This window comes from Symphalangus syndactylus, chromosome 2 (genome assembly GCF_028878055.3).
Source record: "Symphalangus syndactylus isolate Jambi chromosome 2, NHGRI_mSymSyn1-v2.1_pri, whole genome shotgun sequence".
Lineage (NCBI taxonomy): Eukaryota > Metazoa > Chordata > Mammalia > Primates > Hylobatidae > Symphalangus > Symphalangus syndactylus.
This window is the reverse complement of record NC_072424.2, coordinates 16,084,116-16,109,413: the sequence shown is the minus strand read 5'-3', so window position 1 is coordinate 16,109,413 and position 25,298 is coordinate 16,084,116. Positions and strand designations below refer to the sequence as shown.

Below are 25,298 nucleotides of genomic sequence, written 5' to 3'. Positions count from 1 at the left end.
TCCAACATTGATGGGCACCTAGGTTGATTTCATGTCTTTGCTATTGTGAATAGTGTTCGCTGGCTTATGGGAGCTTATTCTGGATGACCTGGGTGGGCCCATGGTGATCACAAGGACCTTATAAATGTGAAGAGGGAAGCCAAAGAGTCAGAACCATAGAAAGATTTGAAGATGCTGAACTGCTGACTTGAAGACTGAGAAAAGGGCCATAAACAAAGGAATGTAGGTGGCTTCTAGGTGCTGGAAAAGGCAAGGAAACAATTCTCCCTTGAGCCTCTAGAGGGAACACAGCCCTGCTGACAACTTGATCTTACTTTGTTTGGTACTTCTGACCTCCAGAATGATAAGAAAATAAATTCGTGTTGTTTTGAACCACTTGGTTTGTGACAATTTGTTATTGGAGTGATAGGAAACTCATACACTCACCTCATCCACTCTGCACCACTCTCCTCTGAGCAGCTGCTGTGATCACACTTTCACAGATGAGGACATTGCAGCTGCGGGGCAGTTAAGCAACTCACAGGAGGTTCCACAGCCAGTCTGGTGAGGAACTGAGATTCTAACCTGCCCTGTACCCAGGTCTGAGCCCAGAATTGTATGACCTTGGATACGTTATTCAGGTTTCAGCCCTCAATCATGGCCACAAGTGAGTGAGGCACCTTGGTGCGAAATTTAAGGGAGCACCAAAAAAACTTAGTCATCAAGATGCAGTATATTTTACTGTAATATATCAGAATTAAAATTGATGCCAAAAAATGCCATAATGAACAAAATACTAAAATTTTAAATAAACATACGGTTAATCTCAATTTCTACATGTATAAAAGTAAGGACTATGTCCTAACTTCGCAGGATGGTTGTGTGGAATTAAATGAAAAAATCTACAGAAAACATCTTGGGAACACCTGGCACATAGTAAGAGCTCATTAAATGATGATCATTGTTTTGCAGGGCACAGAGGGTGGGTGAAAACATAGGCCCCAGTGTCAGGCTGCTGAGCTTCAAATCCTAGCTCCGCCATTTCCCAGTTGAGTGGCCTTGAGTAAGCCGTTCACCTGCTTGATGTCTGAGGCCACCTTCAGACTCAAAGGTGGTGTCACCTCATTCCCAAACTCATTCTAACCAGTTTTTTACAAGCAGCATGATTTTGTGCTATTTCTAAAATTTCTTCTCAATCTTTTTATTTTGGCCAGGTTGTTTACCTTCAGTGAATTCCATCTTCTGAAAACAATGCTTTTGTGGGTCTTCTTGCAACTAAACTACAAGATTCAGGCAATTCCGACTTATGAAACCGTGATGACATTTTTTAAGAGGTAATATAACTTAGTGTTGATTGATGAAATACACAAATACTGAAATGTACAAACACTGCTCATAATATCACGGGGGAAAGCCATCAGTGATATAATTTTTCATAGCATCATTCAGAGGGCAGTTTTTTTTTTAATAGGGCCTAAGATTATAGGATGCTTTCAAACCACCAAATTACCTGGAAAAGTAAACAACATGTAGGTGTTGTACTATGAGATAATCAGGTGCTTCTGGGAACTTGCTGTGTCCAGTAACAGGCATGATGCAAAAGGTACTCCTCTGTTCAGGAAAATGACCACGCTACCCTGACCTTTAAAATTTCATTAAAAAAAAAAATCAGCTTTCTTAGGTTGAATAAAACTCACTTTTTCTGTGGAAGTAACTGGTGGCATTACCTTGTTAGGTTTATGTTTCTGGTCCCCACAGCCTCAGGAATGAGGGCTTCCAAGCATGACGAGGCGAGTTTAAGGAAGTGGAAATAAAGATGCTTCATTTCTTTTGCATGTGTGAGTTTAGCAGATAAACACGTCTTCACGTAGTGACCTGTTTAAGCCACGTTTCATTTGCATTGTTTTGAAGCATGTAATTCATTTCTGGAACAGAACATCTGTGCACTGCGTTAAGTAAAGAGCCCACTTTTTTCTCTGTCTTGTTATTTGAGGAAAGCAGTATTCAGTGTCGGAATTATATGTACTTTGTTTAGTTTCCATATAATTTGCTTTGAACCCAAATGTTTTACCCACCCTCCCCCACTCTTTTAATAGCCTATGAGACACTTTTTCCAATGAGTCATGCACACCAGGAGGAATTGCTGTTTGGCTCCGGGTCAGCTCTCCTACTGGAAACGTCTTAGCACTGGGAGATAGGAAAAAGAGCTAGAATGTGGTGATTCATTAGAGCTGTGTTTTTAAGATGGAAGAAGCAAGAGAGGAGAAGGGAGTTCAGGTGTGGGCCCCCTGCCAAAGTTGCTGTTTCCGAGGCCTTCGCTTGCACTCCTGAGCCAGAGACGCCACAGCTCTTCCCCGGAGTGGCAGGCACAGGGGTGTTTCTCACCACCACAGCTTTTCCATTTTCCTTTCGAATCTACATGGATTTGTCCCAGACCTCACATCGCCATGCATTTCCCCAAGCCCCCTGATCCTGTATAATTTTCTTCGTTGGAAACCATTTGCCTCTTTCCAAGTCATGTCATTGCCCCGACCTAGGCAGTGATGACAAATCTTTCAACAGGGGCCAGAGTCCTCTCAGTGTAGAGTGGGGGTGACTCCAGACAGCCAGAGCCTGCTGTGTCCCTTCCCCAACCTCCCTCCTTCCCTGCTCGGCCCTCCCCTCCCTCCAGCAAGCTTTAGGTCAGACTGGGAGAAAAGATGGGAAAGGGTAGGGCTTGGATGCTTTCCCCTGCACACTGTCCAGGCCCACTCTGTCAGCACGGAGGACTCTGTGGCCCACTTTTAGCACCGTGGATGCTTCTCCTCCTGCCCAGCTCAGCTGCTCCAGAGTGCTAGCACCTCGCAGTTGTGTCTTTGTCATTGGCCTCCATCTCCCAAATGCATCTCCTGAGCCCCGGGCTCCTTCACCTGGGGGTCTGCTCTGGCTACTCCTGCTTCCCCCAGTCCCTGCCTGCTCTGCCTCCTCTCAGTCTATCCATGATGGGGGCCTCCCACCAGAGCTGCTCTGCTCAGCCCCTGATGAACCCCTCAGTTCATGTATATGTCCTGCCCCTCCCAGGGACATCATAAGCAGCTTCAACAAAGGGCTTATGATCCTTTCTCTTGCCCCAACTTGCCTGGCACCTTGCTGGACTGTGAGTCTCCATCAGACTTTTTTTTCTCTTTTTTTGAGATAGGGTCTTGCTCTGTCATCCAGGTTGGAGTACAGTGGCGTGATCATAGCTCACTGCAGCCTCAAACTCCTAGGTTCAAGTGATCCTGTCGCCTCAGCCTCCTGAGTAGCTGGGACTACAAGAGCATGTCACCACATCTGGCTAATTTTTAAAATTATTATTATTATTTTGAGACAGAGTCTCGCTCTGTCGCCAGGCTGGAGTGCAGTAGAGCGATCTCAGCTCACTGCAACCTCTGCCTCCCGGGTTCAAGCAATTCTCCTGCCTCAGCCTTCTGAGTAGCTGGGACTACAGGCAAGCGCCACCACGCCCAGCTAATTTTGATACTTTTAATAGAGATGGCGTTTCAACATGTTGGCCAGAATGGTCTTGATCTGTTGACCTCGTGATCTGCCCGCTTCGGCCTCCCAAAGTGCTGGGATTACAGGCATGAGCCACCGCGCCCAGCCTAAAATTATTATCTGTAGAAACAGGGCCACTCTGTTGCCCAGGCTGATCTCAAACTCCTGGTCTCAAGTGATCCTCCCACTTGGCCTCCCAAAGCACTGGGATTACAAGCAGGAGCCACTGTGCTGAGTACATCCTATTTTTTTTTTTTTTTTTTTTTTTTTTTTGTTCTGAGGCAGGATTTCACTCTGTCACCCAGGCTGGAGTGCAATGGCACGATCTCGGCTTGCTGCAACCTCTGCCTCCCGGGTTCAAGCAATTCTAGTGCCTCAGCCTCCCACGTAGCTGGGACTACAGGCACATGCCACCACACCCAACTAATTTTTGTATTTTTAGTAGGGGCGGGGTTTGACCATGTTGGCCAGGCTGGTCTCAAACTCCTGGCCTCAAGTGATCCTCCCACCTCAGCCTCCCAAAGCACTGGGATTGCAGGTGTGAGCCACCGTGCTGGGTCTATGTAGCTCAGTTCTTCTCACAGAAGTGGGTCTTAAATGCTGATGGAAAATTCAGAGAACGCCATGCGTGTGGCAACTTGAAATCAGAGATAGCAGACACATTTCCGTTTCTATTGATGGGTGGTGCCCGTTGAGTGCACTAGCCCAAGAAGGATTCTCAGCTTTTCTCTAGGCTCTCAGAAGAAGAATGTCGCAGTAGATTAGCGGTGTCTATCCTGGCTGCAGGAGCCAGGCTTGGTGGTGCCCCGGCTCCATGTTTGCCATCCCCTGCCGAGGATCCCCAGGGCTGACCAGCGACAGTGCGGGGGCTTTGTAGCTGCTGGCCTAGCGGGGCTGGTGGCCGGAGGGCTCCAGCTGCCCCGAGGCACCTCTGCTCCCTGTGGAGGTGGAGGGAGACTGCAGGGAGTCACGGACAGCCTGGGCCAGCATTGTGTCACCAGGGGAGTTGAGCTACAAAGTTCAAAGGGGCAAAGGGAGCAGCTAATCAAGGAAGCTCCAGTGGTCGCAGACAGGGATGTGCCAGGAGCATTTCAAAGTGAGACAGCGGAGCAGACCCCCGGGGAGACAGTAAACAGGCAGAGGAGCAGACCCTGGGGAAGACAGTAAACAGGCTCAGAAATGAGAAGAGAGGGAGCTATTTGGCCCAATTTTAAAAATTGCAAATATTGATAAAATAATTTCAACGACAGAGCAATCTACTTCCCGGGGAGGGGGACATGTTGAGGCCGTCACGTTATGGAAACTGACAAGTTGGAACTGCACTTTCCTAACATGTCAGTAGTGGGACAAGCTGAACAAATATTAGCTCACCCGGACCTTGACCCTACCAGGAAAGAAGCTGAGCAGCAACTGCGGGCATGGCCTTGGCTGGCCCAGAATCCGGAAAGGAGGGTCGAGAGCCATTAACTGAGTACAATGAGTCAGACGCCCCTTTCCTCATCTGTCTCAGCAGTGTCCGGAAGACAGGCCAGGAGGGAACGTAGCTGAATAACTGACTTCTCCAGCAACAACTATACCCGAAAATAAAGACGTACGTCCAAGCCATTTCTACTCTCCCATTTTCTTTTGTTCATTAATTTTTTTTTCAATCTTTCATTCATTCAACAAATATTTTTTGAACATGTGCTATGTGCCTCGGACACTGACATAATGTTGAAGGGGCAGTTTCTTTGCCTAGCCAGATGTTTAGAAACAACTTCAAGTTTATTTTTGTTGCTATCCAAGAACATCAATGTAAGAAGGAAACATAAACACACACACACGGTCATGTGTGGCTTGCAAACATGTACAAACACACACCTATATGCACATAAACGCACACACAACTACACACATCTAAAGCATACACACACACACACACACACACACACACACACACACCCCTCTACACTCTACAGCTTGTTTTCCTGGCAATAGCTAGTTGAGAAAAACAAATAGGCTGTCCTGAATTAAATTTAACATCTCCTTGTAGGAAAAACAAAAAATGTAAGCAAAGCTGTTGCCTTCATCCATGAAGGAAAAGTCATCATTTCATTCCACTTGGTAGTCTGAGAAGTTCAGGAAAGCTGTAAAAACTTGTAATTGGAGAAAGGGCAGAAGCAGGCAAATTTTCAACTTTTTAAAAGAACATTTTAAAGTCAAGGCATAAAATACAGAAAAGTGCATGAACCTTAAATGAAGAGCTCAATGAATTTCCACAAAGTGAACACACCTGTGTAACCAGCACCCAGACCAGAACAGGGGATGTGGCCAGTCTCTAAAGCCCCTTATCTCAGTCCCTACCTCTTCTGCCAAAAGTAAACAGTATCCTGACCTGTTTTACTACCGATACCTCTTCCCTTTTCCTGAACTTTGTATAAATAGAATTCTGTAGCATACGCTTTTAAATGTCTGGCTTCTTTCAAGCAATAGTGTATCTGTAAAATCCATCCACGTGGCTGCATGTAGCAATAGCTCGTTCATTCTCATAGGATATTTCATTATATGATTATACCACAATTTATTCAGATGTTGGTGGACATGTTCAGCCACTAGGAATAGTATTGCTATATACAACCATGTACATGTCTTGCGGTACACATAATTATGTGCTTCTATTGGGTAAAAACCTAGGAATAGAATTACTATGTCATAGGGTATGAATAAGTTCAACTTTAGTAAATACTGCCAAACAGTTTTGCAAAGTGGCTGTGCTAATTTATTCCCTAACCAGCAGTGCATGAGAATTCTGGTTTTTCCATATCCTTGCCAACACTAGGTATCTTCAGTCTTTCACTTTTCTTTTTCTTCTTCTTTTTTTTTTTTTTTTTTTTTTTTTGTTTTTTGAGACAGTCTCGCTCTGTCTCCCAGGCTGGAGTGCAGTGGCATAGTCTCAGCTCACTGCAACCTCCACCTCCCGGGTTCAAGTGATTCTCCTGCCTCAGCCTCCTGAGTAGCTGGGACTATAGGCATGCGCCACCACACCCAGCTAATTTTTGTATTTTTAGTAAAGACGGGGTTTTACTATGTTGGCCAGGCTGGTCTCGAACTCCCAACCTTAGGTGATCCACCTGCCTCGGCCTCCCAGCTGGGATTATAGGCATGAGCCACCGCTTCTGGCCAGTCTTTCACTTTGCTAATGGATGGAGAGTGGAACTAATTTGCCTATTCCCTTTTAATTTACGTTCACCTGCTAATGAGGTTGAGCATTTCTTTATATATTTTCTAGCCATTGGGTATCTTTTTAGTGAGGTGCCTGCACGAGTCCTTTCCCCATCTTTTCTTTGTTCTTTTCTGTGTTCTGCTACGTTCTGGTCCATGTCCTTGTTGGATATATGAATTCCAAATACCTTCTCTCTGTGGCTGGCTTTCTCACTTTCAGAATGGTCTTTTGTTGTTGTTGAGAGAGTCTCACTCTGTTGCCCAGGCTGGAGTGCAGTGGTGTGATCTCAGCTCACTGCAAACTCTGCCTCTCAGGTTCAAGCGATTCTCTTGCCTCAGCCTCCTGAGTAGCTGGGATTACAGGCACGTGCTACCACGCCTGGCTAATTTTTTGTATTTTTAGTAGAGATGGGGTTTCACTGTGTTGGCCACGCTGGTCTCGAACTCCTGATCCAGGTGATCTGCCTGAATCGGCCTCCCAAAGTGCTGGGATTACAGGCGTGAGCCACTGTGCCCGGCCTCATAATGCTCTTTTGATGAACAAAATTTTGAATTTTAAGGCAGTACAATCTATCAAGCCTTTCTTTTATAGTTAGTGCTATTTTTTTTCTTTTGAGATGGCGTCTCACTGTGTCACCCAAGCTAGAGTGTAATGGTGCGATCTCAGTTCACTGCCACCTCTGCCTCCCGGGTTCAAATGATTCTGCTCCCTCAGCCTCCTGAGTAGCTGAGATTACAGGCACGTGCCACCACACCTCGCTACTTTTTTATTTTTAGTAGAGATGGGGTTTCACCATGTTGGTCAGGCTGGTCTCGAACTCCTGACCTTGTGATCTGCCCACCTCGGCCTCCCAAAGTGCTGGGATTACAGGCATGAGCCACCATGCCTGGCCTATAGTTAGTGCTATTTAAGACTCTTTGCCTATTCCAGTGCCATGTGGATATTCTCCTATTTTCTTCTAGAAGCTCCGTTGTTTTACCTCGCATTTAGATCTAGAGTCCATCCAAAAGTATTTTTTTAAGTATGGTGTGAGGGAGGGACCATGGTCATGGTCCTTCTTTTCATAAGGATGCACAATTGATCCAGCACCATTTACTGGAAAGGCCATGCTTTGCTCACTGCTCTGCAGTGTCACCTTTGTCATAACGTATTTTACATGCTATGTGTTAAATGTTAGTGTCATACAACTATATGTATGACATATACATCATTTTCAGTATCTCTATTCTGTGCCATTAGTCTTGTCTATCCTTGAACCAATACCACACTTTCTTAATTACTGTTTCATTATAAATCTTGAGATGGATCCAAGACATCCCCCAATTTTGTTCTTCTCCAATATTACTTTGGTCATTCTTGGTCCTTTGGATTTTCACGTATTTACTTTAGAATCAGATTGTCAAATTCCACCAAAAAAGACAAGAGAAAAAAATGCTGAGATTTTGACTGGGAAGACATTGAATATGTAGATCAATTTGGGGAAAATTGACCTCTTTAGACTACTGAGATTTTTAATCCATGAAAATGGTAAAAATCTCCATTTATTTGTCTTTTAAAATTTCTTGTCCAGGCTCAGTGGCTCACACCAGTAATTCCAGCACTTTGGGGAGGCCTGAGGCCAGGAGTTAGAGACCAGCCTGGGCAACATAGTGGGACCTCTTTACAAAAAAAATTTAAAAAATCAGCTGGGCATGGTGGCACACTCCTGTAGTCCCAACCACTTGCGAGGCTGGGGCAGGAGGATTACTTGAGCCTGGGAGGTTGAGGCTGCAGTGAGCTGTGATTGTGCCAATGCACTCCAGCATAGATGGCAAAGTGAGACCCTGTCTCAAGAAAAATTAAAAATAAAAATAAAATTTCTCTCAATAAAATTTAATAGTTTTTTGTATAGAGGTCTTGCTTGTCTTCTGTTGTATTTATTCTTCAATGTATAATGTTTGCTGACTCTATTGTAAATAGTATCATTTAAATATTTTTATATTCTAATTGTTCGGTGCTGATATATAGAAGAACAATAGTTTTGTATATTGACTTTGTGTTCATATATTGATAGATTTTCTTATTAATTTTAATAGCCTGTACATTCTCTTGTATGTTTTCTACATATAATTATGTGATTTTTAAGAATAATACTAGATTTATCTCTTTCTTTCCAAATCTTGTGTCTTTCACTTATTTTTCTTCCCTATTGCACTAGGTAGAATCTCTAGGATCATGTTGAGTAGACATGAACATCTTTTGATAATGACATGAACATCATCTGATAATGAACGTCTTTTTTTTCTTCCCAGTCTCAAGGAAAAAACTATCAGTAATTCCCCAATCTATGTATGATACTTGCTGTGGGTTTGGTGTAGATACTCTTTATCAGATTTTGAAAATCTTCTTCTATTTCTAGAGTTTTTAATCACGAGTGAATATTACCAACTTTACTAAATGGTTTTAAGATTCTCTCAAAATGATACATAGTTTTCTCCTTTTTGCTGTGAATGTGGTAAAATATATTGATTTTTCAAAGCAATAAACTTTGAGGTGTGATTTAATTACAGCAAAATGAGTACATTTTAAATGTACAGTTTGATGACTTTGATAAATAGATATGCCTGTATAACCAGCACTGCAATCAAGATATAGAATTGTTGATTTATTTTTTAATGGTAAACCAACTTTGTATCCCTGGAATGAAGCCAACTAGGTCAAGCAATGTTATCCTCTTTCGTGTCACTGAATTCTATTTGCTGACTGTTTAGAATTTTCACCTATATATTCGTGAGAGATATTAGCTTGAAATTTTCCTTTCTTGGTTTATCCTTACCAGCTTTTAACTAATTTTGAGGTTATACTAATTTCATCAAATAAATTTCAAAGCAGTCCCTCTTTTTCCATTTTCTAGAAGAATTTGGGAGAGACTGCTGTTCTGTCTTCCTAAATATTTGGAAGAATTTATCAGTGAAGCCATTTGGGCTTGAGATTTTGGAAGACTTTTAGTTATAGATAGAATTTTCTTTATATATAGTATTATTAAGATTTTATGGGTCTTTTTGTGTCAATTTTAGTTATGTTCTGTTTTTCAAGGCATGTGTACTTTTCATCTAAATTGTTTTCAATTTGACACCAGTAATTAACAAACTATCTTTTTAGAGCTTTTTTGAGGAATAATTGGAACTCAATAAACTACACATAGCTACTGCTTCAATTTGATAGGTTCTAATGTACATAAGTACCCATAAAATGATCATTACAATAAAAATAATGAAAATATCCATCTCACACAAAGGTTTCCTTATGACATTTAATAGTCTACTCGTAAGCTGGGCGCGGTGGCTCATGCTTGTAATCCCAGCACCTTGGGAGGCCGAGGCAGGCGGATCACCTGAGGTTGGGAGTTTGAGGCCAGCCTGACCAACACGTTGGAACCCCTTCTCTACTAAAAATACAAAAATTAGCCAGGCGTGGTGGTGCACGTCTGTAATCCCAGCTACTTGGGAGGCTGAGGCATGAGAATCGCTTGAACCTGGGAGGTGGAGTTTGCAGTGAGCTGAGATTGCGCAATTGCACTCCAGCCTGGGTGACTGAACAAGACTCCAACTCAAAAACAAAACAAAACAAAACAAAAATCCACTTGGCCTCTTTGCTCCAGCCCCACCACCGCCATTGGTGGGCAAACACAGATCTGCTTCTATCACTCTAGATTTGTTTGCATTTTCTAGAATGTTACACAGTCATGCGTCACTGAACAACTAGGATGTGCTCTGAGACATGCATTGTTAGGCTGTTTCATCCTTGTGCAAACATCATAGGGTGTGCTTACACAAACCTAGATGGCATAGCCTACTACACACCTGGGCTATATGGTACAGTGTATCACTCCTGGACTACAAACCTGTACAGCATGTTCCTGTACTGAATATCATAGGCAGTTGTCACACAATGGTAAGTATTTGTGTATCTAAACATAGAAAAGTACGGTAAAAATATGATGTAAAAGATAAAAAAAAGGGTACACCTGTACAGGGCACTTATCATGCATGGAACTTGCAGGACTAGAAGTTGCTCTGGTGAGTCAGTGAGTGAGTGGTACGTGAATGTGAAGGCCTAGGACATTACTGGGCAGTACTGTAGACTTTTTTTTTTTTTTTTTCAAAATGGAGTTTCACTCTTGTTGCCTAGGCTGGAGTTCAACGGTGCAATCTTGGCTCACCGCAACCTCCGCCTCCCAGGTTCAAGTAATTCTCCTACCTCAGCCTCCCGAGCAGCTGGGATTACAGGAAAGTGCCAGCATGCCCAGCTAATTTTTTGTATTTTTGGTAGAGATGGGATTTCTCCATGTTGGTCAGGCTGATCTCGAACTCCTGACCTCAGATGATCCACTCGCCTTGGCCTCCCAAAGTGTTGGGATTACAGGCGTGAGCCACTGCGCCCGGCCTACTGTAGACTTTATAAATGCTGTGTACTTAGGCTACACTCAAATGTTCTTTATTCAATAACAAATAAACTTTAGCTTACTACAAGTGTTTATAATTTTTTTAATGTTTAAAACTTGACTTTTTCATAATAACACTTAGCTTAAAACACAAACATGTTATACAATTGAACAAAAATATTTTCTTTCTAATCTGTTCTGTAAGCTCTTATCCTGTTTCTAAGAAGTTTATGTTAATTTTTTACTTTTTAAACTTTTTTGTTAAAAACTAAGCCACAGGCGGGGTGCAGTGGCTCACGCCTGTAATCCCAGCACTTTGGGAGGCTGAGGTGGGCGGATCACGAGGTCAGCAGATTGAGACCATCCTGGCTAACACGGTGAAACCCCGTCTCTACTAAAAATAAAAAAATTAGCCGGGGGTGGTGGCGGGTGCCTGTAGTCCTAGCTACTTGGGAGGCTGAGGCAGGAGAATGGCGTGAACCTGGGAGGGGGAGCTTGCAGTGAGCCGAGATCGCGCCACTGCACTCCAGCCTGGGTGACAGAGCAAGACTCTGTCTCAAAAACAAAAAACAAAAACAAAAAAACAAGCCACAAACCCAAGCATTAGTCTAGGCCCACACAGGGTCAGGACCATCAATGTCACTGTCTTCCACCTCCACATCTTGTCCCACTGGAAGGCCTTCCAGGGCAATGACACCCATGAAGCCGTCGTCTCTTATGATAACAACGGCTTCTTCTGGAATAGCTCCTGAAGGTCCTGCTTGAGGCTGTGAACTTTTTTTTTTATAAGTAGAAGGAAAACACTATAAAATAAAGATTAAAAGTATATAATAGTAAGTACATAAGCCAGTAACAGTCATTTATTATTCATTATTAAGTATTATGTGCTGAACATAATTGCATGTACTACACTTTTATCCAACAGACGCACAGTAGAGTTTTTTTTTTTTACACCAGCCACACCACAAACACATGTGTTGTGCTATAGAATCACTAGCCAATAGGACTTTTTCAGTCCTGTGTTTTCAGCTCCATTATAATCCTTTGGGACCACTATCTTTTTTTTTTTTTTTTTTTCTTTTTTTTTTTTTTATTATACTTTAGGGTTTTAGGGTACATGTGCACAATGTGCAGGTTTGTTACATATGTATCCATGTGCCATGTTGATTTCCTGCACCCATTAACTCGTCATTTAGCATTAGGTGTATCTCCTAATGCTGTCCCTCCCCCCTCCCCCCACCCCACAACAGTCCCCGGAGCGTGATGTTCCCCTTCCTGTGTCCATGAGTTCTCATTGTTCAATTCCCACCTATGAGTGAGAACATGCGGTGTTTGGTTTTTTGTCCTTGCGATAGTTTACTGAGAATGATGTTTTCCAGTTTCATCCATGTCCCTACAAAGGACACGAACTCATCATTTTTTATGGCTGCATAGTATTCCATGGTGTATATGTGCCACATTTTCTTAATCCAGTCTATCATTGTTGGACATTTGGGTTGGTTCCAACTCTTTGCTATTGTGAATAGTGCCGCAATAAACATATGTGTGCATGTGTCTTTATAGCAGCATGATTTATAGTCCTTTGGGTATATACCCAGTAATGGGATGGCTGGGTCAAATGGTATTTCTAGTTCTAGATCCCTGAGGAATCGCCACACTGACTTCCACAATGGTTGAACTAGTTTACAGTCCCACCAACAGTGTAAAAGTGTTCCTATTTCTCCACATCCTCTCCAGCACCTGTTGTTTCCTGATTTTTTAATGATGGCCATTCTAACTGGTGTGAGATGGTATCTCACTGTGGTTTTGATTTGCATTTCTCTGATGGCCAGTGATGAGGAGCATTTCTTCATGTGTTTTTTGGCTGCATAAATGTCTTCTTTTGAGAAGTGTCTGTTCATGTCCTCTGCCCACTTTTTGATGGGGTTGTTTGTTTTTTTCTTGTAAATTTATTTGAGTTCATTGTAGATTCTGGATATTAGCCCTTTGTCAGATGAGTAGGTTGCAAAAATTTTCTCCCATTGTGTAGGTTGCCTGTTCACTCTGATGATAGTTTCTTTTGCTGTGCAGAAGCTCTTTAGTTTAATGAGATCCCATTTGTTGATTTTGGCTTTTGTTGCCATTGCTTTTGGTGTTTTAGACATGAAGTCCTTGCCCACGCCTATGTCCTGAATGGTATTGCCTAAGTTTTCTTGTAGGATTTTAATGGTTTTAGGTCTAACATATAAGTCTTTAATCCATCTTGAATTAATTTTTGTGTAAGGTGTAAGGAAGGGATCCAGTTGCAGCTTTCTACATATGGCTAGCCAGTTTTCCCAGCACCATTTATTAAATAGGGAATCCTTTCCCCATTTCTTGTTTTTGTCAGGTTTGTCAAAGATCAGATAGTTGTAGATATGTGGCATCATTTCTGAGGGCTCTGTTCTGTTCCATTGATCTATGTCTCTGTTGTGGTACCAGTACCATGCTGTTTTGGTTACTGTAGCCTTGTAGTAGAGTTTAAAGTCAGGTAGCATGATGCCTCCAGCTTTGTTCTTTTGGCTTAGGATTGACTTGGCGATGCGGGCTCTTTTTTGGTTCCATATGAACTTTAAAGTAGTTTTTTCCAATTCTGTGAAGAAAGTCATTGGTAGCTTGATGGGGATGGCATTGAATCTATAAATTACCTTGGGCAGTATGGCCATTTTCACGATATTGAGTCTTCCAACCCATGAGCATGGAATGTTCTTCCATTTGTTTGTATCCTCTTTTATTTCATTGAGCAGTGGTTTGTAGTTCTCCTTGAAGAGGTCCTTCACATCCCTTGTAAGTTGGATTCCTAGGTATTTTATTCTCTTTGAAGCAATTGTGAATGGGAGTTCACTCATGATTTGGCTCTCTGTTTGTCTGTTATTGGTGTACAAGAATGCTTGTGATTTTTGTACATTAATTTTGTATCCTGAGACTTTGCTGAAGTTGCTAATCAGCTTAAGGAGATTTTGGGCTGAGACAATGGGGTTTTCTAGATATACAATCATGTCATCTGCAAACAGGGACAATTTGACTTCCTCTTTTCCTAATTGAATACCCTTTATTTCCTTCTCCTGCCTGACTGCTCTGGCCAGAACTTCCAGCACTATGTTGAATAGGAGCGGTGAGAGAGGGCATCCCTGTCTTGTGCCAGTTTTCAGAGGGAATGCTTCCAGTTTTTGCCCATTCAGTATGATATTGGCTGTGGGTTTGTTGTAGATAGCTCTTATTATTTTGAGATACGTCCCATCAATACCTAATTTATTGAGAGTTTTTAGCATGAAGCGTTGTTGAATTTTGTCAAAGGCCTTTTCTGCATCTATTGAGATAATCATGTGGTTTTTGTCTTTGGTTCTGTTTATATGCTGGATTACATTTATTGATTTGCGTATGTTGAACCAGCCTTGCATCCCAGGGATGAAGCCCACTTGATCATGGTGGATAAGCTTTTTGATGTGCTGCTGGATTTGGTTTGCCAGTATTTTATTGAGGATTTTTGCATCAATGTTCATCAAGGATATTGGTCTGAAATTCTCTTTTTTGGTTATGTCTCTGCTAGGTTTTGGTATCAGGACGATGCTGGCTTCGTAAAATGTGTTAGGGAGGATTCCCTCTTTTTCTATCGATTGGAATAGTTTCAGAAGGAATGGTACCAGTTCCTCCTTGTACCTCTGTTAGAATTCAGCTGTGAATCCATCAGGTCCTGGACTCTTTTTGGTTGGTAAGCTATTGATTATTGCCACAATTTCAGAACCTGTTATTGGTCTATTCAGAGATTCAACTTCTTCCTGGTTTAGTCTTGGGAGGGTGTATTTGTCGAGGAATTTACCCATTTCTTCTAGATTTTCTAGTTTATTTGCATAGAGGTGTTTGTAGTATTCTCTGATGGTAGATTGTATTTCTGTGGGATCGGTGGTGATATCTCCTTTTTCGTTTTTTATTGCATCTATTTGATTCTTCTCTCTTTTCTTCTTTATTAGTCTTGCTAGCGGTCCATCAATTTTGTTGATCTTTTCAAAAAACCAGCTCCTGGATTCATTAATTTTTTGAAGGGTTTTTTGTGTCTCTATTTCCTTCAGTTCTGCTCTGATTTTAGTTATTTCTAGCCTTCTGCTAGCTTTTGAATGTGTTTGCTCTTGCTTTTCTAGTTCTTTTAATTGTGATGTTAGGGTGTCAATTTTGGATCTTTCCTGCTTTCTCTTGTGGGCATTTAGTGCTATAAATTTCCCTCTACACACTGCTTTGAACGTGCGGGACCACTATCTTATATGTGGTCTGTTGTTGACTGAAACGTTGTTAAGTGGTGCCTGCCTGTATAACTAGAATGTTATTTAAATAAATCATGGAGTCTCTACTCCTTTTTTTCTGGGTTGTTTCACGCATCATAATTATTCAGAGATTCATCCATGTTGTCGCATGTATCAGTAGGTCTTTTTGTTGATTGCTGAGCGATATTTCATTCATGGATTACCAAAATTTGTTTTTCTATTCATCTTTTCATAGACATTTGGGTTGTTTTTAGTAACTTTATAAGTGAAGTTACTATAAATATTCATGTACAAGTCTGTATGGGAGAATATACTTCCATTTCTTTTAAGTAAATAAATACCTGGGAATAGAATGGCTAGGTAAGACGGTAAGTGTATGTTCAACTTTTTAAGAATCTGCCAAACTGTTTTCCAATGTGGTTGCACTATTTTTTTCTTTTCGAGACAGAGTCTCACTCTGTTGCCCAGGCTGGAGTGCAGTGGCATGATCTTGGCTCACTGCAACCTCTGCCTCCCAGATTCAAGTGATTCTCCTGCCTCAGCCTCCCGAGTAGCTGGGATTACAGGCACATGAAAACACGCCCAGCTAATTTTTGTATATTTAGTAGAGACAGGGTTTCGCCATGGTGGCCAGGCTGGTCTCAAACTCCTGACCTCAGGTGATCCACCTGCCTCGGCCTCCCGAAGTGCTGGGATTACAGGCGTTTCATTTGCTCCACATCCTTGCTGGCATTTGGTCAGCCTTTTTAATTTTTGCCAATTTAATGCATTTGTAATGGTATCTCATTGTGATTTTAACTTACATTTCCCCAATGACTAATGATGGTGAGCATCGTTTCATATGCTTATTTGTCCTTCATTTATCTCCTTTAGTGAAAAGTCTGTTCAAACCTTTGGCCCATATTTTTAAAACCGGGTTGTTTATTTTTGACTTGTGAGTATTCTTTAAATATTCTGGATACAAGTCCTTTGTCAGATACATATTTCATAGATACTTTCTCCAAATCTATTACTTATATTTTCACTTTCAAAATAGTGTAGTTTGAATATCAGAAGTTTTTTATTTTGATGTTCAATGTGTTGACTTTTTTCTTCTTTTCAGTTCATTCCTTTTGTGTCCTACTTAATAATGTTGCCAAAGCAAGATGACTATGATTTTTCCTCTATGTTTTCCTCTGGGAGATTTATTGTTTTAGCGCTCACATTTATATTTCTGATTAATTTTGAGTTAAGTTTTGTATATATATGTGAAGTAAGGGTTAAGGTTCATGTTTTGCATATAGATATCCAATTATTCAGTACGATGTGTTGAAAAGAGTATTCTATTTCACTTGAATTGCTTTTGGCACCGTCGACAAACATCAACCATATGTGTGTGTTTATTTGGGGACTCAATATTCTGTTCCTTTAAACCATATTCCTATTTTATACTAATACATTATCTTGATTAGATAATTCATTTTTACTAAGTCTTGACATAAAGTAATGTAAGTTCTCTAGCTTTGTTCATTTTTTTCAAAGTTATTTTGACTATTCTAGCTCCTTTGCAATTTCATATTAATTTTAAAATCAGCTTGACAGTTTTCGTAGAAAAATATCATGGAATTTTGATAAGGATTGTCTTCAAAGTACAGGCCAATTTGGGAAGAATTTACATCTTAACAAGATTGAGTCTTCTGATCCATGAATATGGTATATCTTTCCATTCATTTAGGTCCTTTTAAATGTCTTTCATAAATGTTTCATGTAGTTTTGCACATTGTTTAGAAAATTTATCTCTAAGGCTTTCATATTAACACTATTGTAAAACGTATTATTTTAACTTTGATTTCTGATTGTTCTTTGCTATTATGTGGAAATACAAAATTAATTTTTTTACATTGACTTTGTATTATACAACCTTAGTAGAACTCAATTGTACTTCTAGAAACTTTTTTATAGATTCCTTAGGAATCTACATAAGCAATCATATCACCTGTAAATAAAGACAATTTTATTTCTTCCTTTCTATCTGTATGCCTGTTTTTGTTCTTGCCTTATTACACTGAATAGAATATTCGGTACATTGTTGATCAGAAGTGGTGAGAGTGGACCTTCTTGCCTTGTTCTAGATTACGGGAGGAAATAATTTAATCTTTCATTATTAAATAAAATTTTAACTATAGGTTTTTTATAGATACCCTTTATCATGTTGAGGAGGTTCCTTTTATTTCTAGTTTGATGACAAATTTTATCAGGAATAGATGTTTTATTTTATCAAATGTTTAGTTTGCCCTTCTTTTCCTAGTTTCATAGGTGGAAACTTCAGTCATTGGTTTAAGACCTTTTTTTTTCTAAGTGTTTAGTGCTATAAATTTCCCTCTAATTATTGCTTTAGCTACATCTCAGAAATTTTGATATGTTGTGTTTTAAACTTCATTCAGTTCAAAATACATTCTAATTTTCCCCTTGAGTTCTTCTTTGACCTATGGATTATTTAGAATTTTGTTCTTTGTTTTGCAAATATTTGAGGATTTCTAGATATCTTCCTGTTACTGATTTCTAACTTAATTCCATTGTTATCAGAGAAAATACTTCGTATGATTTTAGTTCTTTTAAATTATTGAGACCTGTTTTATGGCTCACAATATGATCTCTCTTGGTAAAAAATTTTTAAAAGTCTTTATGATTGTATTTTATGTCTATTTTTAAAAATTTCAACTTTTATTTCAGATTTGGGGGTACATGTACAGGTCTGTTACGTGGATATATTACATGATGCTCAGGTGCAGTACAATGGACCCTGTCACCCAGGTACTGAGCATAGTACTCAATAGGTAGTTTTACAGCCCTTGTCTCCCTCCCTCCCCACTCTAGTACTCCCTACTTTCTATTATTCCCATCTTTATGTTCATGTGTACCCAATGTTTAGCTTCCATTTATAAGTGAGAACATATGGTATTTGGTTTTCTGTTTCTGCATTATTTCACTTAGGATAATGTTCTCCATCTGCAATCATGTTGCTGCAAAGAACATAATATATATATTTTTTAATGGCTGTGTGAGATTCCATGGTATATATGCACTACATTTTCTTTATCCAATCCACCATTGATGGACACCTAGGTTGATTCCATGTCTTTGCTATTGTGAATAGTGCTGTGATGAACATACACGTGCATGTGTCTTCTTGGTAGAGCGATTTATTTTCCTTTGGGTATATACCCAGTGATGGGCTTGTTGGGTCAAATGGTATAGTGCAATCTTCGGTTCTTTGAGAAATCTCCAAGCTGCTTTCCACAGTGGCTGAACTAATTTACATTCCCACCAACAGTGTATAAGTATTCCCTTTTCTCCACAGCCTTGCAAACATTTGCTATTTTTTGACTTTTTATAATAGCCATTCTGGCTAATATAAGATGGTATCTCACTGTGGTTTTGATTTGCATTTTTCTGATGATCAGTGATGTTAAACATTTTTGCATATGTTTGTTGGCCACTTGTATGTCTTCTTTTGAAAAGTATTTGCTTGTGTTATTTTTCTACTTTTTAATGGGGTTGATTTTTGCTTGTTGATTTGTTTAAGTTCCTTATAGATTTGGGGTATTACACCTTTGTTGGATGCATAGTTTTTATGTTTACTCTGTTGATAGTTTCTTTTGCTGGGCAGAAGCTCTTAAGTTTAATTAGGTCCCACTTGTCAATTTTTGTTTTTATTGCAGTTGCTTTTGAGGACAATCACAAACTTCTTTGGAAAGACTGATATCCAGAAAGCTATTTCCTAGGTTTCTTCTAGGATTTTCATAGTTTCAGGCCTTACATTTAAGTCTTTAATCCACTTGGTAAATGTTTACTATGCTTTTAGTATCTGTAGAATTTGTTGTGATGGCCCTCTTTTCATATCAGATATTGATAGTTTGTATATTTCTCTTTTTTCTTTCCTCGATCAGCATTGACAGAGGTTTATTTTATTCATTTTTTTAAAAAACACCTTTTTACTTGACGCACCCGTTGATATTTTTCAATTGTATGTTTTCTATTTCATTAATTTTTCTCTTCGTTATTTCCTTCTGCTTTCTTCAAGAATTATTTGATATTGATATTCTTTTTCTAACCTCTTGAAATGGGTATTTAGACATCTGATTTCCAGGCTCTCTTCTTTTCTGATTTAGAGCTATACATTTCCTTTAACTGCATCCCACGAGTTTTGATATAATATGCATGTGTATGGTGTATTGGTCAGGAGTGGGGATGGCTTTATCAGACATTCTAGTAGGGGACAGGTGGGTGGAGAAAGTGAGGACGCCTTGGGAAGAGTTGCCACTCTCTCCATGAGGGGCAAAGGGTCTGAGCTCTGGTGATATCAAGAAGATGGAGTGGAAAGAGTGTCTGTAAGAACAAATACAGTAGCAAGAGAATTAATTCATTCATCTGGTTCACCTGGCTAGAGAAGGAGATGAAAGAAGATGGGAGAAGCAGCCCATTGCAGTTTGGAATCCATGGTGATTTATACAGAAATATGGCACCTGTGGAAGATGATCTTATTTTGGATTAATTATGGTGAATTTAGAGAGATCAACTCATTTATCAGGAGCTCAGGGGTTTGGTGTATTTCAAAAGCCATCTTGCTAGAGTGATCCACTGTGCCTCCACACTTGGCTCAGTTATCCCCAAGGAAACCTTCCAGGAGTACCCTCTCTCCCCACAGTCTGATTCAGATGCTTAGTCTCTGGGCTCCATAGTATTGCATGCCGATCTCTGTAAGCTTTCTCACTTGTAAATAAGATAATTATTGGGATTATCTGTTCCTAAGCATGGCTCCCACACTGGCCATTTGCAGCAAGGACTGTGTCTTACTCGCTTTACCCTCCCAGTCCTCAATCTTTCATTAAAGAACAGCTTCTAGCTGTTGACTAAGTACTGAATGAATGGTGCTTTGAATGTTCTTTAATGGTGATTTTAACCTCTGAAATATTTCACTTTAACTCTGAAAATTACTCTGCATTGCATGTCAGGTACACACTGTAAGAAGGAATATAGTGACTTTCTGGCCAGCTCTTTAGTGTTAAATGGAAACAAGTGTCGTGTTTGCAGAGTGACAGCTTGAAGTGCACAAAGCATGGGATGGTTTCAGTCCTGCTGAGTATGGATTTGACCTTGATTTGCAACTTTCTCCCTCCAGCCTTAGGCATTACAGTGTGTGTGCTACATTTCAAGTGGAACAGTCTTCTCAGGGCCTAGGGATGACTCTCCAGTTGCTTTGTGTATGCTCAGGCTCAGCAGGAGATTGACAAGTAGCTTCTTGTTGCTTCTTATGTGTCCTTTTATGGTATGTGGGACAGGGCTGGATCTGAATGACTGCTAGAAAGGTGGAGAATTCAGTCCTCAATCAGGTGAAATTGGTCACTATAATTAGAAGCAGAAAATGTCTTGCCACCTCCAAAAACCCCTCTGCAGGAGGATAGTGTAGAACTCTTCTTACGATTATACTAACTGAAATGAGTGGCAGTTTGGGAGCTACAGGACAACAAAATGCATTCAGTTCATGTCAGTTTGTAAATTGCTCACTTTACTAAATCAAAGAAGGTTGATCCTGCAAGGTCCCTTAGAGATCACCTGGTCTCACCCTTTCATTTTGCAGTCGAATAAGCTAAGGCCCAGGGATAATGAGGAGCTTACTTAGGCTCCTTTTGCAAACTGATGGTGGTGCTGGGGTTGACCTTGGTCTTCTAGGTCTTCTGACACTCTTAGCTCTTAGGGTCAAGGGCAAATCATAACAGACATGTAATTCTAATCCTTAGCTGATTTATTAATCACTAAATAGGTATCTCTCAGACACTAAAGGGTAGATTCTGGCAATGAGCTTCCACCTCACCAGAAGGAAGTAATTTGAACATAGCCAATGAACCCAATTCCCGTATGATCCCAACTTCCAGATTCCCCTGATTCTCCAGCTGAGTCTCTTCTCTCCTGTGCCCTACCCAAATCTGACCCAGCCTTTACAGAGCTGGACAAAGCCGGTTCCAGAAAGCCTTCTCTGATCTCACTTGTGCACTGGATAAATTCCTCCTCTTAGCTCCTCTTTGCAGAGAGAACAAGAGCATGTGCTGGCTGCATGGGTGTGCACTGGCGAACCCAACAGCACCTTCTCCCACCCATTCCCCCACATACCATTCCCAAGGGACCGCAGGGGGAAACTTTTAAGGAGAGCTTCCCTGCCATGCCCTGTACCGTGGGTGCCCTGAGCCCACTGATTTCTTGAGGGAAATGTGCTATGATGCTGTGTCCCCAGGGTGGGTGAGGCCATGTGCCTCTTGTGATTCATGAATGGCATTTGCAGATGTAGCCAGAGTTAGCATGAAACTGGGCAACCCTGGTGTGTCAACACTGATCTCTTTACCAGCACATTAATTTTGAAATATCCCATGAGTCATGGACATTAGGGCCATTAAATTGTTCTCTTTTAGAATAGTTCAGCAAAGCCTTGTGCAGGGAGGTTGATGTATTCTGGGTCAAGAGGATTTCTCATTATCTGACGTTCATGCTTCTTGCCTTGTTTGTGTCTTCTCTTGCTCTGAGAGGTGATGACTCTGCTCCCCTTTAACCTGGATCTCTGGAACCTGAGTCTCTCTTGTTCTCAAGGTCCCTAAATATTATGCTTAGTTCTTACTAACTTACTAGCTTGCCACTTCCGCCACATTGCTTCTTGGCTTTCCAAGCCTATTGAGAAGCACCAAAACATACCTTCAACAATAAGCATGGAGGAATGGAGGGAGCACAAAAGTCTGGGTGTAGGAGGTTCTTAAAAAGGGCAGCTGTGGTTATGATTAGACAGGATTTCCCTTTGTTCTAGGGTCAGGACCATCTTGACAGACAAAAGGACATTGAACTCGGTCTCAGTGAAAAGCTGATAGGTCATGGTGACAGCAGACAGGACCACATGGGCATGGAGATAGTGGCATAGACTGGCCTGTATGTGCAGCAAGTGTGTGTGAGCATGTGCACCAGGGCTGGCCCTACTGGCCTAGAAGATAAGTTGTGGGTGAATGGAGGGATGGGATGATGGAAATGAGGTTGTAAAGTTGGCAGGGACCAGGTCGTTCATCCAATTAATTCACCCAACATATTGCAAGCTAAGTGCCAGGCACTATAAAAGACACCAAGAGTGCAACAACAAACAATGCAGACACAAAGCCTGTCATCACGGAGCTTACAATCTAGGAGCAGAGACAAGCAATAAATGAGATGTATGTTAGGAGAAGTCAGCCCCGAGTCTCAGCCCCACATCTGCCATTCACTGCCTGTAGACTTTGGGCAAGCACCCTAACCACCGTGCATGGAGGTAACAACACACACTCACCAGGACTGATGGGTGGGTCAGCCCTGACTCCAAGAAAGGCCTAGGACAGCATGTGACAGGGGTTCTAAAATGTGGTGACCTTTGGTAAGTTATGATGTGGGGGTGGCAGCAGGAATTATTGTTTCATTTACCACAGCTGAGTGTTAGGAGCCAAGAGGACCATTTCCTGGTTATACATATAGAGATAGATAGATTTTTTTTTTTTTTTTTTTTGAGATGGAGTCTCGCTGTGTCGCCCAGGCTGGAGTGCAGTGGCATGATCTCGGGTCACTGCAACCTCTGCCTCCCATGTTCAAGCAATGCTCCTGCCTCAGCCACCCAGGTAGCTGGGATTACAGGCACCTGCCACCACGCCTGGCTAATTTTTGTATTTTTAGTAGAGACGGGGTTTCACCATGTTGGCCAGGCTGGTCTCCAACTCCTGACCTCAGGCGATTCACCCACCTCGGCCTCCCAAAGTACTGGGATTACAAGCATGAGCCACCTTGCCCGGCCTCCATTTCCTGGTTCTTTGATTTCAGGAGTGTCCCAAGTCTTCTATGCTGAGTTGTATTTTGAAAAAAAAAAAAAAAAAAAAAAAAAGCCATTTTCTTTTCTCACTGAGTTGTTGCCCTAAAATGTGTATTTTTTTCAAACATTGTCTTAAAATTTAGTATGTTAGTTCAAGTGTTTCTCAAATAAGCAAAGTCACTTTTAACCCTATTGTCTTTTTTAAACTGAGGCAAAATATGCATAGCATGAATTTTTCCCATTTGAACCATTCTTACGTGTTCAGTTCAGTGGCGTTAAGTTTATTCACATTGTGGTGCAGCCATCTCCAGAACTTTTCCATCTTCCCAAACTGAAACTCTACCCATGAAACAACTCCCATTCCCCTTCCCCAGCCCCTGGCAGCCACTGTTCTACTTTCTGTCTCTACGAATTTGATGACTCTAGGTACCTCATAGAGTAGAATCATCCAGCATTCACCCTTGCGCCTGGCTTACTGCTTCCAGGTTCATGATGCTGTAGCATATATGTATGTTAAGGCTAAAATCTGAAGTGCTGGGACTATCAGGGCTGTGGGCCTGATACTCGCAGGAAGGGTGGAAGGCTCCAGCAGATGACAGGGTAGAGGAAGTGAGAAAGTTGTGGCGAAGAGCACCTCTAAAATACAATATGTACCCATCAGAGGGAGACTTGTCCCCAGGTACTGTCTTTCTGAGTCTATGGGAGATTTGTCCCCAGGGTCTGGCAAGTAGGACCCAGAGCCAACCTGGATGTATCTTTCAGTAGCAAGGAACTGTGAACTGTCTTCCCTAGAGGGGTCACGCCCCAGGGTTTCTCGGTGAACTTTGGGAGGCATAGACCATCGCCTGAAGTTGTCTCAAAAAAGTAAGCACTAAACCAAAAGAAGTCTTTGCACAAACAGAACGCAGTACCAGGGAAACCATGCCAGTCTTTGAGTCCACCAGTGTAGCCAAGCGCAGTAGTCCCCAGACTTAGCAGCTGCTTGCTCCACCCCATCTTACGTGACACCATGTGAATGCACTCACCACTGGACCAGAGAGGAGCAGGTACCTCCGCTCCCAGACAGTTAAGTGGCACCAAGTAAAATGGAAAATGTGCTGGACCGGCCCTGAGCGGCCTGTGTAGGACACTGGCTCCAAGACAACGGACCTCGCTAGGTTCCCAGAGCCGGGTTATATTGATCAGTTCTGAGGGTGGACCACAACCCTTAGATCCTTTGAGATTTCAGGAAATCAGAAGCTGAGGACACCACTTTCTTTCTTTGAGGTGGCCCATAACTTGGGTGATTTGGAGGGTGGCAATGATGAATACCACCAAGAACAATTCCCTGCATTTGACCCTGCTTCAGTCCATTCACTTGCCCTGGGGCGGGAGGACAATGGTGGTGCTTATAGGTGTTGAGGACTCACTGGGTGCCAGCAGCCGGCCCAAGCCCTTCCCAAATACTGTCAGCTTTACTCCTCCCTTCTCCCCAAGGCATCACTTGTGGCTACTGCCCCCACTTGACAGAGGAGAGTGAAGCTCTGAGAGGCCTGGTCACAGGACTGTGGCTGGCTGGGCTAGGACTGGACCCTGGTCTGCCTGCCTCGGGGGCCCCAACTTGTTTGGATGATGAGATGACTCATGGCCTCTCCATGTCAGCCACAAAAGTGGGCATCATTGTCACTTCCCAGAGGCCCCAAGGGGTCATAAAGTCCAACCAGCTGTCTCAACAAAGCTGTTTTCAAATCCTCTGGGACAGGATGGCTGTCCAGAGAGGCCCTGGCTGAATGGCCTTCAGGTCTGAGTGCCTCTCAAAGGGAGGATTAGGGTCTCAGTTCCTCTCGCCCCTGCCAGCAGCCTTGCCATGCCAAGCGCATCAGCAGAACTGGCGTCTGGAGCTTCCTGGTGGAGGGCAATGCTTTCCTCCAGATGGGTCCTTTCCTTTCTGGGGCTGAATCTGTATTTTAGCCACAGTTCCAGCCGGGGCCCACTGCTTAGGGCAGCACCCTGCTGTGGAGCCCTGGCCATAGGTGCTGGCTTGTCCCCAGAGCACTGGACAAGGCTAGGGAG

The 25,298-nt window shown here is 41.9% G+C and overlaps 1 protein-coding gene across 2 annotated transcripts in view; it reads left to right on the top strand.

The window, feature by feature from the left end:
- Window positions 1-25,298, top strand: part of BTBD16 (BTB domain containing 16) — a 70,056-nt gene that overhangs the window by 34,595 nt on the left and 10,163 nt on the right. For both annotated transcript variants that reach the window (XM_063625459.1, XM_055246656.2), the window contains exon 10: window positions 1,194-1,313. In XM_063625459.1, the coding sequence (XP_063481529.1) occupies window positions 1,194-1,313 (120 nt within the window). The remainder of the gene's footprint in view (window positions 1-1,193; window positions 1,314-25,298) is intronic.